We start from the raw sequence: 18,414 nt of genomic DNA on the forward strand, positions 1-18,414 counted from the left end.
ACACTGATTCAATAGATAATTTTTTTAAAGAATATGCTGTTGGTTATAGAGGTTAAATGTAATAAAACAGATGAGTCCACATGAGCTAACACTTGACCATTTAAATTTACAAACTATTTTAAGTACTCTGCCGAAGTAAGGCTGTAATCAAATTATCAGTTTTGTTGTGAAATAAAAGCACTCGGAGCTGTTAGGGAGAAATATAGAAAGAGCAACTGTAATTACCAAAATACTCATTTGCTGAGCTGATGTAAAACTATGTGCTTCTGACTCCTTAGGAACTAATGATTCTTTATTTTCAGGAGTGATGGAGTGAGTCAAGTCAGGATGATAAAAGCCATCCTTACATCAGAATTCAGAGCATTTCTGCTGATCTTGGAGAAGTTCTCTCTATTTTCCTTGATGTAACTGGCAGAAAAAAACCCAACAACAATGAAGTCCAAATCTTTAACTGATAAGGAAGCTTTCTCAAGAAAGAAACTGGGCAAAACCCCAAACACCTCACCATGGGGAAGAAATTCAGGTAGAGCTTCAGTGTACGTGTATTTGGTTATGCACGTTAATGGCAATTACTGACATTTTGAAAGCTGACTAATGTCTTTTTGGCTATATAATGTTCCAGTCTGTTCACAGGCAGCTGATGGACTCAAAGCTGTCATGGGGCTTTGAAAATCTCAACTGAGAAAAGTAAGAGAAGACATGGTAAAGGTCAGAGAAGTCATAAGCAATAAAGAAAAGAGGAATCAGTTGTCATTTCTAGCTTCCTATTATACCAGAAATACAGTGATTTGCAGTAAAATTCCAATGCAACAAATTAAAGTTTAAAAATTGAAGAGAAACAATGTGTCCCATGCATTGGTTTTACTTGAAAGTACATGATCTGAGTCACCAGTTACACTATTACACAGCAGTCCTCCTCCCCTCAGTTTTTTCCTATCAGGTCTTCTAGTGCTTGCCCATATTGTATCGCTTTCTTCCATTTCTGCTGCTTTATTTAAAGAGGTATTTTGAAGACGTGCATTTGCCTTGTCTCAGACAGTGAGAAATGCAAAATATTGTTTCCTGCAAAAAGCGGTGCCAGCCTTTGCTGAAAATCCTCACTTCACTACGTCTATAAAGCCATCCCACACTTTATGACTTTATTTACAATTCAAAACACTTACTGCATCAAGGCATAACTATTCTCCGTTAAGAGCACTCAGTCCTAAATTTAAAGTTAATATCACATGCATACTCAACTCACAGTATTTTAAAGTCACTCTCAACTCCTTTGTTTTATGCCTTAAGACAGACAGACAGTTCCATGTTTGTTTCTGAAGTAGCATTTGCAAGTTGAGATTGCTGCAAAATATTTGCTAAAAAAGAGTGTGAATAGTTCATGGACTTGTCAGAATCCACCTGTTTGAGTTTATTAATGGGTGCATTCCCAGCTGTGCCCTTTCCAATGTCATAAATAAAAAGTTTCTTTCTTACTTACAAATCCAATGGCCAACATCTCCCTGTAAAATTGATTTATTTAGATAAAATCTGTCCTTATGTTAAAGCAACCTTTTAACATGAGCAAGACCATGAGATGCCAATCGCGTATTCTTTCAGCAGTCAACTGGCACATAAATGTCTCACAGTCTCAAATAATTTACTACGGCATTATTCTGGATAGAGCATGAAACAATATATCATTCAGATCAGTACGAGCAGGACTGCGATGGGGAAAGAGAGGTGTATTTACCAGAGGGATGAGGGGCACGTTGAAAATAACCTAAAAGCTGGGACAGATTCACACAGATCTACGTATGATATAAGGTATATTTGAATTATGCTTCTGTGCTGAGGTAATTTCCCTTTAAATTATTTCTATAACAAAGCCAATACTCCAATTCACTGTTTTTTGGGTTTGTTGTTTTTTGGTGTTTTGTTTTGGTGTTTTCGTTGTTGTTGTTGGTTGTTTGTTTTGTTTTGTTTTCTTAAGTGCTGCTGTACTGAATGATGTGTGAAGGTTCAGCGTCTTCTGCCTCATCACAGCCTGGGACATGACTCTGTTCTCCCCAGAAAACAAGAGGCTGTTTAGCTTCCCAGGGCACCAGTGCCATTCTCGCTACTGAAGAAATACTTGCAGATTAAACAATTTTTAGCTAAGCATAAATTTCAATGGTAGTTATTCTGAAATAGATTAGGATTCAAATTGTTACCACTTAAAAACCCACAACTATCATAAGTTTCAGTTCCACCTCTTCCACTGCACAATAGCATGTTGCTGGATCTGTATAAAAGGGCAACAGAGATGATGAAAAGAGTGGAGCATCTTCCATATGAGGAAAGGCTGAGGGAGCTGGGTCTCTTTAGCTTGGAGAAGAGGAGACTGAGGGGTGACCTCATTAATGTTTACAGATATATAAAGGGTGAGTGTCACGAGGATGGAGCCAGGCTCTTCTCAGTGACAACCAATGATAGGACAAGGGGTTATGGGTTCAAACGGGAACACAAAAGCTTCCACTTAAATTTGAGAAGAACCTTCTTCTCAGTGAGGGTGACAGACACTGGAACAGGCTGCCCAGGGGGGTTGTGGAGTCTCCTACTCTGGAGACATTCAAAACCCGCCTGGACACATTCCTGTGTAACCTCACCTGGGTGTTCCTGCTCTGGTAGGGGGATTGGACTAGACGACCTTTTGAAGTCCCTTCCAACCCCTAACATTCTGTGATTCTGTGATCCCCGGACACAAAAACTTTGCTATGTACCTACTGTTCAGCAGCAACAGAGAAAAAATCAGTAACTCAATGAAATTATCTGCTGAAATACAGCTCACTCTGATTACTATATACAGCAGAGTATGTTTTAGTTTTGATTGGCATACTCACTGAAAGCATCTCAGGTTTGTTCACCTTGATGAATTTTGGCCTATTTCTACATTTCCAAGTGTAATAAACAGTCAGCAGTAATCTCAGGACCCTACACCAAAGGATAGTGAGTTGGATCGTCCACACTACAGCAGCGCCCAGCAGGTGAGTGAGGCTCCATCTTCACTGTAGAGTTTTGGACTTCATGTGGTTACCTTGAGATCCAAACACATAGTTTTGGTATATTTTCTTGCTTTAAGTGACCCAAATAATGTAAGAGCTGTGTCACAGCCCCTCAGTCTGGGGGTTTTGGGCATTAAAGTGGGGGCAAGTGTTGCACACCTCTACATGTAGCATCAGGGCATGTGGAGGTGATTGAGTTTAGTGAGCTGAGCGTGACTTGCATAAATTCTACTGTAATCAAACGTTATTAAGTCCTGATGCAAAAGCACACAAAAGAAAACTTTAGGGTGGCACTCTGTCCTTGAGGGACTTGATATGCCTTGAATATTTCACTATCTTAGTAAAACCAGTTATTGTGTCCAGTATTCCGTAATGCCTGTTGTGTCCACATACTAATTGATATTACTGTATGTAAATTACTGCCCTCTACTGGAACGATGGGCAGAGTATTTCACATGAAATTGTTTATTACTTAAATTAACTAAATTGATTTTTGAGTTTTGGGGTTTTTGGAACCAAGTACCACGAACTGCAGATGTTCCTGGTGCCTTCTTGTACCATAGTTACTTGCTGTGCTCATATCAGCATTCATTCAGTCTTTGCTTATTTGCAGTATAAACTGTACCAGGATGGTCTGATTGTCAAAATATTTTCATTTTTTACTGTAAACAGGATGTGCAAAGGAGCTACAGAAGTGCAGTCTTCTTGTGGATGCTCTAATGTCAGTCAAGGAACTTCCCACACTGTCATACTTTTAAGCCTGTAATAATCAAAAGAATCCATCACAAATTCTTTATAATTAAAAATTATATTCCCAAAACTAAATAGTCAAGAATTATAATACAGGTATCACTATTTAAAATAATGAGGCTGGCTTAAAACTAAGACATTTTACATGATTTTTTGTTTGTTTTCAGTGTTTTCAGACTCTGAAGTTCACATTTTCAAGCTTTTATTTTCAAACTTGATATTAAAATATGTTTCAGTTGAAGTGAAAGCTGGGTTTCTCAATGATTTGTGACTCAAGGAGACAATATTTAAAATGATTGTGATACATAGCAGCACAGGAATTGAGCATGCTATGACAGAAAAGCAAAAGAAATCAGGAAGAGCAAGACAGAGCATCTGTCTCACAATGCAAGAAATACAAAACACAAGAAGACAAAAACAAGTCAAACCATGGCTATGAAATAAGCCCATTGCCTGGTAAGTATTACACAAATCAAGTTGTCAAGTCCTCTAAGTTCTCAGGATCCTCAAAAACAATACAGTATGGGACACTTTTGAAGATACTTTTTCATTTAAACAGCGATGACACAAAATTCACTTTACAACCTCAGAGACTTTGCTGGTTCCTGAAATTACACACCATGAGCTGCTGTAGCTGGGAAAGCAGAAGAATGTGAGTCCAGTCTCCAGGACCTGAGTCCAGAACTGTCCCATGTTTAGGAATTTGCTGGCCAGCCACCAATAAGGCTGTATTGATGGAAATTATTATGGTGTTCACTTAGCAGCTAAAAGTTTATTGCGGATATTAATGTTCTATATACATCTTCTGGCATAGTTATTTGTCCTTTGTGTGGGGATGTAAAAAGTGGTCTATAGGATTAAAGTCATACAAATAAATACAAAACATGTAATAGGAAATAACTGAGAAGATACATAATTTAATATGCTATGACTGGTATTAAGAAGCAACCTTGGTATGGCAAAATGCCATTACAGTTTAATGTCAAATAAATAAGTTTTATATTTATACCAATCTATATGAGCTCCTATATGTCATAGAAAAATATGAGTACCAGTAAACACATCCATATAAATACATAGAAACTTAAACAATATTGTATTACATATTCTGCTTCTGAAAAACAGTACTAAGATTTGTTTCCAGTATTATGGTCTGCAAACATCAGCAATAATTACAGTGCTTACAGGAATCCTCCATAAAGGCATGGTGTAGCATACTGACGAGGTATCAGCCTTCTTCTAGTCACATAAAAAACATCTACAGATGAAAAAAAATGAGGCCATGTATATGTGTGGAGGAATAAGGAGAAATATTTGCCTACTGAAAACTGAAAGAATCTTGCAGATGCTCAAGGAACCACACAAAATCAGCAGAAAAAAAAAAAATATGTTGTACTGTAAAAAGGATTGACATCATAACTTTATAGAAAAAGAAAACAACTATGACTATTTTCTAAAGATTAATGTGTTGCTGAAATCAGTGAACAGCCATGCTCCAGAAAGGAGATCTATCACGAACCTCTTCCAAATAGCTATCAAACAGAAGCTGACTGATTCAAATGGCATCCAGTCCCACCAACAGCACTGATTTCCCATTTTATCAACAGAGTTTTGTATCTCATAATGTAAGTAAAACTGAATTTATCTTAGGAAAATAATCTCTGATATAGCTTTCTTTGAAGGAAGTAGGACTTCTTCTAATACAGAATTTATGTATTAAATGTAAAACCAGAGGATGAATGTCGTTTTCACCACCAAATCTCTGCTGCGCCTCCACAGTCACTCCAAATCTTACGTGGCAAAAGGCAGTGGAGCCATGGGTGTGGGTATGAGAAAATTACATCTTTCTCTGGACTTCGCGACAGTGGGGAGTCCTCCGTCACCCCCCTCCACAGTCTCATGCTGATACAGAAATACTTGGCAGGTCAAGCATATTGGTATTTTTGTAATTGTATTTCTGGAATTAACTTCTTGTTCCTGAGGGTCATGAGAACCCAGCAGCAGCAGAACTAACAATGGTGGTATTTTGCCACCATTGCACCCTATTCAAACCACTGGTCTTCAGGGAGTGTCTAGGGAAGGAGATGGAAATTACTGAACACTGACATAATGTGCATGCAAAGAAGAACATCTACATAATATAAATAAATTCTCTTAAAAACTGGTACTATCATTAATACAGAATATATAGCATGATTAATAAAATGTATGAGATCAATAACTACTTTTCTGGCTATTGTATTTTCTTTAGGACTGATACAAGAGCAGAAAATTTCCTGGCATGCCTGACCAAATGAATAACTCATAAGTCACTTTCTTTCGCCCCTGAAGCACTCCATCCTGAATAAAGAACATCTTTCATAACTTTTCTTCCTGACAAAGGACAGTCTTTTCCCACTGATGGGGTCGGGTTGGGGGGAGTTTACACATATGCATCTTACATGAGTATCAGCATCTTGCACTCTCCAGTGCACTGGTGGGGACACAGATGGCAACATCTCTACTTTGCTTCTAAAAAGATACATGCATGCTTTTAAAACAGAACATAAAAGCATACCCGCCAAACTGGCCACAACAAATAGCAGATTTTCCACATACATCTCCCACACTCTTTAATGAAAACTGACCTGGCAAAATAATTTTATTAAAAAATCCACTATTTTCTTGAATTGCTTTAATTAGATTAACCTGATACATTTGCACTCTACACAAAGGGGGTTTACTTAAGAAGAAATTTCAGTAATAGAATAACACCAAGCTGCAGCAGGTTTGAGGCTGGCCCCATAGCAGGACTCTTGCCTTTGCTCAGGGTTTCTCTGTGGACCTGGGAGCCTCGTAGATGTGTTTCCTTTGGGCTCTTCTAACACTGGCCCCAGGATACACCACACCAGAAACAATGAGTTTTGCTTCGCAAGGTATAAACTTGCAAAAGCAAGTTTAGAGTGTTTCATTTTATCTGAAAACTAAAAACTATGAGGCAACTCATAGAAGCAACTCCGATGCTTCTCTAATTAGGCTCCAGAAACATGGCTGGTCTTGCCTCCATACAGTCATGACAGAAAACTGTGCTTAGATTCCTATAGTTCTGGTTGTGACCACTATTATTTTAATACTTTTCTCTTCCATATTCCCCAGGATCAACAGATCAGCTGGTGCCAGGGAGCACCATGTCATCAGAGGTGCAATTGCAAACTTAAGCTTGCTCATGAGCACCCAGTAAAATCACAATAAACCACAAACGAACTACAAATTACTTTTGAGAGGAGAAGGAGTGTCGCTTTTTGCCAAACAATGAATGTAGCAATTACTTTCTGCTGGACAAATTATCCCCCATCTTCTACCCCACTTCAGCTAATATTCAGTTTCATCTCTGACCTAAATGCATTTCAGTCACATTTGAAGATATATTTGTAGCTCCAAATTAATGTATAAGGTCTTCCTGAACAGTTAAGGATACCCAAGACTAAGTCTTCTACACCTTTCTATTTAAAGATCTTCATTTTGGTTTCTTTAGACTAAAATTTCCTTTTAATCATGAGCCTGCCTCATCCTCTCGCTTAAATTTTTGGTGCTGCAGGTCAGCCATTTCTAAGATAAAATCAGTCCATAGTATGTTGTCCCACTGTACTTTTTCATGCTGCTTGACTGCGAAACTAGTGCTTCATCCTTTGAAACAGAACCTGTAACCTCACAGCAAAGGTTCAAGAGTCATTCTAGCATTGATCTCTGAAAAATCTGTCCAAACTTGATCAAGTTATAAAACTTTGAAGTGTCAATCTGAGTAAACACCGGAGACTTGGTGGAAAACCTGCCCCCAAACTCCATTTACCCAGAATATGGCCAAGCCCAAAACAGGGTGGAAGCAGCTAAGATCCTCCCTCAAAATCACATCAGGCAGTTTACAACGTGATTACTTTATTGCAAATCCTGCAATTTGAATTATGGAAATTTAAAAATAGTTACTGTAAGTCAACCCAACAACTAAGAGGTGTGACAAATTCATAGAACGTCCTGAGTTGGAAGGGATCCAAAGGATCAAGTCCAACTTCTGTCCCTGCATATGACAACCCCACAGTTCACATCATGTGTCTGAGGGTGCTGTCCAGTCTCTTCTTGAACACTGTCAGGCTTGGGGCTGTGACACCTCCCAGGCGAGCCTGTTACAGTGCTCCACCACCCTCTTCATGAAGAACCTTTTCCTAACGTCCAACCTAAACCTCCCCTGGCACATCTTCGTGCCGTTCCCTTGGGTACTGCCATTGGTTGCCAAAGAAATCGGTGCCTGTCCCTCCTCCTCCCCTGTAGACCATGATGAGGTCTCCTCTTCTCCAGGCTGAACAAATCAAGTGACTTTAGCCGCTCCTCATACGGCTTCTTCTCCAAACCCTTCACCAACTTCTTAGCACTCTTCTGGACACTCTCTAGTAGCTTAATATCCTTTTTATCCTGTGTTGCCCAGACCTGCACACAGTGCTCCAGGTGAGGCCGCACCAGTGCAGAGCAGAGCGGGACAATCACCTCCCTGCCCGGCTGGCAATGCTGTGCTGGATGCACACAGGAGACACTTGGCCTTCTTGGCTGCCAGGGCACTGTTGGCTTGTGTTCAGCTTGCCATTGACCAGAACCCCCAGATCCCTCTCTGCAGAGCTGCTCTACAGCATCTCATCCTCCAGTCTGTATGTACAGACAGGGTTGCTGTGTCCTGGGTACAAAATACGGGACTTGCCCTCATTAAACTTCATGTGGCTGGTGATTGCCCAGTTCTCCAATTTGTCCCAATTCCTCTGCAGGGTCTCTCTGCCCTTGAGAGTGTCGACAGCTCCTCCCAATTCTGGCAAACTTTTCAAGCAGTCCCTCAAGTCCTGAGTCTAAGTCATTTATAAAGACACTGAAGGACGCTGGCCCTAAGATGGATCCCTGCAGAACCCGCTAGTGACTGGTCACCAGCCATAAGCCCATTTACTAGAACCCTTTGAGCCCAGCCCGTCAGCCAATTGCTCACCCACTGCATCGTGTGTTTATCCAGCTGTATTCTGAACATCTCATCCAGGAGGATACTCTGAGAGACAGTATCAAAGGCTTTACTGAAATCCAAAAAGATCACATCCACAGACAGTTGCTCCTGGAATGCTCTGCAGCAAAGTAGGAGCTAGGACAGTGATCAGGGGTACCCTGTCCTGTACTGCTGTCACAGTCAGGCACTAGAGAGGACATCAATGAAGAGATAGGAGGAATTGTACCCGAAGAGCTAGAAGAGACTAAATGGGGATACAATCTCGTCAAGAACGCAGAACATACAAAGTCTTGTGGGACACGAAGCTCAGGTGAGAAGAAATTTGGCAAAAGAGCTGAGAATGTATTTACACATCAGACACAGCAGTGGTAGCTTCACAGAGCAGAAATCCCAATGGCAATCTGTGGATTGCTAAACCACAGCTAAAAGTTAAACCTAGGAAAACAGAGACAAAACTTTCTATTATTAGAAGAATGTTAGGGTCACAAAGTCAAGTGTTCAAACTTCAGGAAGTCTCAGAATTGAAGTCACCTATTAAATCCTAACTCAACCCTCCTCCAATTAGGCACTATGACAAAGTCTTTACCTCATCTGCACATTCATTTCCCTAGGATCCTGTCTGATGATGGACAACGACCTAGTCGTGTATCGGAGTCACGTACCCAACTAAGTGAGCTGCTGCAGGACTCCTCCACATCTCTCACAGATGCTGGAAGGCATGCAGGAAAGGGTGGGAGACAGCATACAAGAAAAAATAACGTTTCTGAGACTACACCAAGTAAATGGTGCCCCTGCAGTTCTATCCATCTCTGTCTGGATTTCAGCAAGTCACTTGAAACAAAATCTGAGCAGACTACCAGGGATTGCAAGTTACTCATTCCCTGGGTGCAGTACAATCAGATCCCGGAGGCTTTTTTGGATGAGTGCTGTGAAATAGAAGCCACCGAGACCCATAATTTGAATATTAAAATAGAAAATTCAAGTTCCAACACTCAGAGTTATTGATACTCCTGAGTTCAACCTCATTGTGCCTCTGACTCCTATCTGTACAACAGGAACAACCTAACCTTACAGCTTCCAGGAACACAATTAAAACATTAATGGTACCAAGTATGCAAGACTCAGTACTCCTAAGCACCGTGTTCATGAGCACTTGAGGGAATTTGTAATTCTGTGCTCAGTCCAGGATTTGAGAAGACAGCGGTACAGCAGGCTCCAGGTTAACAGATTCAGCAATGGGGGGTATTATTTTGTGCACTGAATGAGACAAAAAAGCTCTGTGCATAAAAGGGGTATGTGATCATGTCATTAAATGACAATCCTACACTGTGAGGAGGCTGCACAACAAAGCAGCAAGAGGCATCCTTACCTCTGGTATCTCCTGACTTTGAAGTACTGAGCTTCAAAGCTTAAATATATTCTTTGTGACTTTTTTTTTTTTTTAGTATATAGTAAAATATAGTATATGGAAAAGATAGTATACAGACTGTAGAATATATAGTATATAGAATGTATATATATATATATAGTATATAGAATGACACATAGAGGGTGGCACTTTTCAGCTATATGCAAAGGATGACAAAACTATAACTTTTTGTGTTTTTTTTGTGTACTGGGTGATCATGATTTGACCAGAGATCTCAGAACCACCTTAGAGTCATCACTTTTAAAGAGTCTGTTAAATACTTTAGCCAAATTCTTAAAGCAATGGTTACACTAACAGCATAGTGGTTCAGAATCACATTAAACCAACAGTACTTCATGTAACTTTTCAGACAAATAGGTTCTCACTCCAACAAGGCAGTTAAAATTCTGGTTCATTTCTCAATCAGTTTGTGAATTCCAACTTTAACCATAAGCATAGTGGGAACATAAACAGTTTAAACTACCTCTGCAAAAATTATGAAAAGCATAGGAAAAGTAAGGCTGTGGCACTCATTGTTTAAAAAACAAATCCCAGCCAGTGAATCAGAGTGACTAAGAGCTGCTGGGCACCATAGTTCTGTCCTGAATAAGAGACAGTGCAAAGCAGCCCTGTCCCAGGAACACACCGGGAGCTGGGCTGCTGCTCACCACCTCTGCTGTAAAGGGCAAGGGAGGAGGGAAGGAGCACACTGGGGCAGTCTTTTCACACACAGCTTACTTCCGACAGCAACCCAGCCACGCTGTCTGCCTCTTTGAGAGCAGCCAAACCATGGTTTCAGCTCTCTTTTTGCTCCAGCCAAAGTTCAGCTCCTTGCTGCAGCTCACACGCCGCTGCCCAGCTGTGCACTGCTGCCGTCTGCCCCTGCACACCAACACTGGGGCAGAAACTCTTCCCAGGGAGCGCTGCGGAAAATCCTGAGCAACCTGCCCAGCTCCCAGTGCTGACCCTGCTCTCAGTCCTTCCACAGTCTCATCCAACCCCGACGATTATATAGCTTTTATGAATTAAGCTGTCTTGTGCTTACTGTCTTTACAGGTATATGTTGGGCAACTGGTGTCTGAAACCTTAACAAATAGATAAAAAAGTAAAATAGGCCAAACAAGTCTGCAAAGCTGTCATCACAATGACGATTTAATCGCAAGTCTTTATTTGGCTTGATGGTTGGAATATGACAGCACACTGATGGTTAAATCTGCATTTTATTTTGGTTATTGCTAGTTACCAGTTATTAATACACTGCTGCTCTGATTGTCAGTCAAGGTTGAACCACAATGTCAACTTTGAGAAAAACAAGGGAACTTGTACAACTATCTGCCTTACTGGGATGGAGAAGAAGCTGGTCTGGCAACCAGCAAATAATGACACATTTAGACCAGTTTAAATTTCCTGCCTCCTCATTAATGAAAGCTGGAGGAAGAGACATAGGAATATGCACTGCAGCTACAGGGGCTAGAGGGAAAATAAATATAAAAACAAGAACAAAAATCCAAGAGACATAAAAGCATTTGAACAAGAGAGCATCTCCGGAATCAACAGATGTTATTTGTACACATTTTGTTATGTTGTCAGATAATTCATTTAATTAAAGGGCATGTGTATCAGTGTCTCACTGAATAGCACTTAAATTATGGCAGTGCATAAACCCAGGACATTAGTATTCTATCCACCTTAAATAAAAAGTCTGACTCCATCAATTTTAATACTCAGTTGCCTTAAGAAGTTGGCTACAGCTTCATGGCAGTCTGCCCAGGTCCTTTGCTCCATCAAGCAATAGTTGTCTTTGACCAAAAAGAAAAAAAATAGCCAACAGTATCTTTGCTGAATGTCTGCTGGCATCTGCTATTAATATAGGAATAAGTAGATTACATGTAAAGACATTAATATTTTGGGTAACAATAACACTACAAAATTAGCTCATTTAGTAATTCATTACTGAAGCTACCCACTTTAGATGAGTTTTTCAAAAAAATTACCATGCAATTTTTATCTGTTATTTTATGTTCATAAGAACTAATGTGCTGTAGACACAGTTTAGACATGTATATTATACACTATTTACCTCTATATTATACAATACCAGCATGTCACAGTGCCCTAGGCAAGGTCACCAAAGTCCTAACAATGCTGTAGGATGTGACAGAGAAATCCAGCTTTACAAATTAGCCTTCATTATACATGATTCTGCTCATAAATCTTGATGTATTGTTTTCCAGCATAATAACTTTACCTTGCACTTGCAAGTACCCTCTAGATCTTTTAATTCATGAAGTATTTTACAAATACAAATCAGCAGTATGTTTGCATGCGTAAAGCGAATGCGTTGCTGCGACAGCAGTGCTCTAAATGTGACCTGACCTATTGTAGCAGCTGCCTTGCTCTGTGTTCTTCTGGCCTCCACCTGGGGATGGGAAGACTGCAGGAGCCTGGTTTTTCAGAGCAGTTAGGTGACCTAAAGCTACAAAAGCACCTGAAATGAAACAAACAATTTTTCTTTGGGAGTTGCAATCCTATCCTCCTCATATGCAAATCCTATCAAGGAACCAAACTGGACCTGCAAATGACTTAGAAAACTTAGAAAACACAAGCAGGTGAGTCTGCTTCCCGGAGGCAAAGTCAACTCTTTTGATTTCTGAGATGCTCAAAAGGTGCCTCCGACGTGGAGCTACCCCAGATTTAGCCCTGAGCGCGGCTGTTTGTGGCACCATCCCCTCCGTGCCCTCCAGGACTCGGGCAGGTGCTGCCTGCACGGGGCTGGGGTGGTTCTGACCTGTCTGCACCCCGGATCTCGCCCTGCAGCGCGACCTGCCCGGCCCCTGCCAGCGGCACCCGTGCCGACAGCCGAGGCGGTGCCCGGGAGCTCCCGGTCCCGCCACGGCTGCAGCCCCGAGGTCTCCGCGCTCCGGCGCAGCGGAGGCAGCGGGGCAGGTGCCCCCCAGGCGCCCCGGCCGTCCCCCGGGGCGTCCCCTCGCAGCACGGAGCCCTCTGCACCGCCGGGGCCGGGACGTCCCCCGGGCTCTCCCCTCAGGCGGCCGCAGGCAGGTAGCGGCAGCCGCAGCGCGGCGGGACTGACCTGCAAGCCGCCGCTCCCGGACGTTCCTCCAGAGCAAGTCCCAGGCTTTGGCGGTGGAGTCCCGCAGCTGCTCGCTCAGCGACCTCCGGAGCTGCGCCTTGGCGGGGCGGCGCTGGCTGCTCATCCTCGGCAGTTCCGCATGCTGCCCCGGGCAGCCCCGCTCAGCGCCGGCGGCCGCTCCCCTCGCCGGGGACGGGCGGCGGCGGCCACATGGGGCCGCGGGGCAGCCTCGCCGCGCCGCAGTCCGCGTCACCGCCGCTCCGGGCGGGCGGCCCCTTCACCTGAGCGCCGCCCGACACGCCGCCCGCCCCCGCCCCGGCCCCCGAGGCAGCAGCGTCGCCGCCAGCCTCCCCCAGCGCCCCGTCCCGCGACCGGCGCCTCGCCGCCCTTCTCCCTCTTTCCCTCCCTCCGTGCCTCAGCCCCTGCGGGATCCGGCCGCCCCCGCCCTCCGGGACCCCGCGCCCCTCGGGCTCAGGCAGCACCAGCAGCCCCGGGCCACCGAATGCCTCGCGGTCCCGCGCCTAAATTTTGTGCCCCAGCTTGTGCCTGTGACCCTTCATTTGGGAACGGTCCGGTCGAGCGCTCCCCGGCCACCCCCGCTGCCCGCCTCGGCTCGCCCGGGACCAGCGGCGCCGGCCCGGCTTCGTGCTCCTGGACAGCGACCGGGAGCCCCTGCCGCCACGGCAGCCCCGCCGCCCCGCTCTGGAGAGCCCCGCTGCAAAGAGCCGGCGTCTGCTGCTCCAGGGCCAGGTCACCCAACACGAGGTGACAGAAAACGTGGCTCACAGCGGGCTGCCCTTTTCTCGGGAAGCTGTCATAGGTGCTTCACCCACACCGCAACTTTTGCCAAAAGAAAACTGTTTTTTCCGAGGTCTCTGTTTATCAACTTTTCAACCGAGCTCAAGCCACAGTCCTTGCAACACAGCCTCTCCCACTTCTTTCCCACTTTTATCTTTCCCATTTACCTTCCACCTCCCTGCATCATCGTTTCTTCTCCAACAAGCTCTTCCACCCCTAAAAGATTTCAAAATTACTTGCCACTTTTTGCATACATTTACAGACTAAAAAGAATCACGACTCCTCCATCCCTAGAGGAGCCAGTGAGCAACATCAGGGCTCTTATGCTGTTTAGGAAACCAATTTTGGGGCTCTGCTTCCTCTGTGATCTGGGAAATACTGTTGCAAAAGTGGCCCCTTCCCTATCCTAGCCACCTGTGGAACTGATGGTTCCCAGCAAGACTGGCAGCAGAGAGGCTGATAGCTGAGAAAGACAACAGGGGCTTCGTTCCATTTAGTGACAAACCATTACTTATTGCTTACTCTTTTTGCAGAGTATCCATGATGTGCAATGAAGAGCCTCATGTTCCTGAAAGTGAGGGCTATGCCTGGCAGAAGGGGACGTGGGGGTGTTGATTGACAGCCAGATGAACGTGAGCCAGCAGTGTCTCAGGTGGCCAAAAAGTCCAACAGCATCCTGGCTTGTATCAGGACTAGTGTGGCCAGCAGGACTAGAGAAGTGATTGTGCCACTGCACTCATCACTGGTGATGCCCCACCTTGAATCCTGTGTTCAGTTTTGGGCCCCTCATTGTAAGAAGGACATTGAAATACTAGAGAGAGTGCAGAGGAGGCGATGAAGCTGGTGAGGGGCCTGGAGCACAAGTCTGATGAGGAGCAGCTGAGGGAACTGGGGCTGTTTAGCCTGGAGAAAAGGAGGCTGAGGGGAGACCTTATTGCTGTCTACAACTACCTGAAAGGAGGTTGTAGCATGGAGGGTGTTGGTCTCTTTTCCCAGGTGATAAGACAAGAGGAAATGGCCTCAAGTTGCATCAGGGGAGGTTTAGATTGGATATTAGGAAAAAAATTCTTCACAGAAAGGGTTGTCAGGCACTGGAACAGGCTGCCCAGGGAAGTGGTAGAGTCACCATCCCTGAAGGTGTGTAAAAGGTGTTTAGACGAGGTTCTTAGGCACATGGTTTAGTGCCAGAGTTAGGTTAGGTTATGGTTGGACCGGATGATCCTAAGGGTCTCTTCCAACTGAAATGATTCTATGATTCTATGAAACAGCTGAATACCCTGGTAAAGCAGTCATGTTAAATATTATCAAGTTATATATATATATATACATATATATATATGTATATATATATGTATATATATATATAAAAATATATATTTTTTGGATGTATCAAGATATACATATATGTATTTGATGTATTATACCTAGTAGTAGCAGTTACAATAAAGGCTGTGATACACAACCTGCTTTAAGAAAGGTATGTGTTAGGAATCATTCACAGGCCAAAGATGTTTTTCTTCCTCTTAGGATGGCAGAAAGCATGACTAAGGTAAAGTTTGATATATATCGGCCTATATATATATATAGATGACCTTTAAAGGTCCCTTCTAACCCAAACTATTCTAGAATTTTATTATATCCTTATCTTGTTTAAATTAAAACTGTAGCTGCAATGCCAGCAATACCTATACAGCCTAAAAGCAAGCAAACAGCTGTATTCCATTTTACCACCAGTTTTAATAACATGTTCTGCTTATTCTCTGATGTTAATTTCCTTTCCATTGTTCCTGTTCTTAAAAGGTTCATCTTAAGCTACTCTTTCTGATATAGGGGAAATGATGTGCTTGCCCCAGAACTTGTGAAGATCATATGTCACTCCTCCTCCTGCAATTCCAGCTAGTGTCCTCCAAATGACTGGACAAACCCTCATAAGAAAAGGAACACCTTCCAGGGACAGATGCATCCAGCACCTGGAAGGGGGACAGCATAATTATGTAAATACTCCCACATCTCATGATCCAGAGCAAACACCTGCTGATGCTAATGGGAGAAGAGAAGATTACAGTTCCTACAATCAGCTCCTCTGCCCTGTAAATCTGCCTCTGACCTCTTCCTCACTATTTAATCCCCTACCAACACAGCCATCATTGGTACATAAGACTTACGATGCTTGTTTTCTGCCATGGGCTCCTGTCTGCTAGGAACCAGGCAGAGATGACAAATTCATTTCTGATATTGTACTCAGCTGCCCTGTAAAGATCAGCAGTGACACACAGTCTAGACATGAAATCATAACATCAGTTTTGAAGGTTTTGCATCATACTGCTGTGTCACTACCCACAAACACCAGCCTGTGTCAGCCACTACTGTAACCTTCAATAGTACTCTTCTGGCAGCCACACTTGAATGCACCTTCCAGATGTGTCCAGCCTGTCTGGAAGATACATCTCCCTTTCTTCAGCTGTTTTGTGTAATGCCCAGAACATAGCAATACAACAAAAGATATTCTCTTCCCTTCCATACAATTTCTGAAGGTGTTACTTTATCAAAAAAATGTCCTTAGACTTCCAGGTTTCCTGAAAGCAGCTAATTAAGAATGAGATACTAGCAATTGCTAATATCACATTATCTCACCGCAGGTTACTAAGATAAACTTCAGTGATACGGCTCTATTTCATAATCGGCAGCAGAACTGAACTGGCAAGCCTAGACCAAACTCCATGGCAGGCACTGACAAAAATCTTACTAATTTCAGGTACTTTATTGTGGAAAACTAAATCCAGCAGCAAGATCAGATACAGTAATTTTCTCCCCAAAGAAAACAGTGCTATTGAGTAATGAGAAAATATCTCATGCAGCAACTGGCTTATGCCTATTTTATGCCTTTAATCGTAGTCAGCTGTTCAGATGTCAAGTTATCAACACACATATTTTTGATGCAGTACACCTACTAGTAGCAATAAGAGTTGTGTAGCACAACCTGCTTGAAGAAAGCTATGTGTTAGGGATCATTCACATGACAAAGATGTTCCACTTCCTTTTAGGATGGTAGAAAGTATGACTAGGTAAAGTTCTGGCCTCACTCCACACATTTTCATCTGCTGGTTAAGTGCCTGAGTAGCCAACTGATCAGTGCTCTTGTCTACATCTTGAAACATTTTCACATTCTGAACAAGATGGGTAACATTTCTGGGAGGAAAAAAAACAAAGGAAAGCACATTTTCCACAGAAACAGCAGCCCTCCTGCTTGATACTAGTCATGGCAAAAGGTTTTCGTTCAGAGTAATTGCAATAAAAACACTGTATATGATGAACAGAAAGGAGGAAATTCCCAGTTGCCTTAAAAAGGCTGAACTATGGTATTTGTCTTTTCTCATTGATGGCAGAATATTGGCAGGAATGAAAGTGCTATTTGCCTGTCTTAGAATCTTGCAAGCACAGAAAATGGTGGGAAAAATCTAAGCTAATTACACCCATGCTCTGAAGCCATCGTGGCACAGAAGTCTGATGTTCTAATTATATATTTCACAATTTATAGTTCCTCCCAATCACCATGGTAATTAAACACCAAGTTAATTGATACTACATAATAATCTGGCCTCTAATTAGCAGTGTGTTTTTAATTTGTTACAGATTCCATTATACAGCCTGATCTAGTCCTAATAAGTGAAAAAAACTCCCATGCACCTGGTAAGAAAAGAATCAGGCCTAAGGAAAGAAGACTACGTGTTGGTTTGCCATTTGTAAACTAATGAAAGATGACCATAAAAGTACAATTTCTTTTCTTCTAGCCCTTAGTTATGGTGAGTCACAATTTTTTGTTAGTTGAACCACTTCAAAATATTTGTGTGGTAGTAGAAGAACAAAACACGATACGTCTTTGCAGGGGAAAATGTGAGAAGAGTGCAATAATCTTGGTTACTGCATGCTGTTTAGTGGACACAAGGTCCTTACACTTGTATATCTTAAAAAACAATACTATGGCAAAATAGAAAATAAATTAGTGCTACAGGATCTCTGACGCAGTCTGATGTTAATCAGTGCAATAGCAAATGTTATAATACATCTAATTCTTCAGGAACTGACTGTAAAATAGTGAAGCTTCTTCAAGTTTATTATACTCAGAATGGTGTTGCTGTGCTTTTGTAGCTTCAAATAGCACTTCAGACAGCATAGATATAAATACATCAAGTAATATTTATAACTTTGGCAATGATCTTTATCTATTTGGGGTCCTAGAGCTCTGGAATATGCTTTCTATCACAGACTAAATGTCCTGGATGTGATGTTGTAAATCTGGGTTACCACTGGAAGGGAAGAAAAGATCTGAGGT

General features: G+C 42.6%; 1 protein-coding gene across 4 annotated transcripts in view; it reads right to left on the bottom strand.

The window, feature by feature from the left end:
* The window catches only part of STARD13 (StAR related lipid transfer domain containing 13), a 310,401-nt gene that overhangs the window by 136,020 nt on the left and 155,967 nt on the right, over positions 1-18,414 (bottom strand). The window contains exon 1 of one of the 4 annotated variants that reach the window (XM_065051611.1): positions 13,284-13,646. The exons of the other annotated variants lie outside the window; for them this stretch is intronic. Coding sequence (XP_064907683.1) covers positions 13,284-13,407 — 124 coding nt within the window. The 5' untranslated portion in view covers positions 13,408-13,646. Of the gene's footprint in view, positions 1-13,283; positions 13,647-18,414 lie in introns of those variants that run through there. 4 annotated transcript variants of the gene reach the window in all.

This window comes from Columba livia, chromosome 1 (genome assembly GCF_036013475.1).
Source record: "Columba livia isolate bColLiv1 breed racing homer chromosome 1, bColLiv1.pat.W.v2, whole genome shotgun sequence".
Lineage (NCBI taxonomy): Eukaryota > Metazoa > Chordata > Aves > Columbiformes > Columbidae > Columba > Columba livia.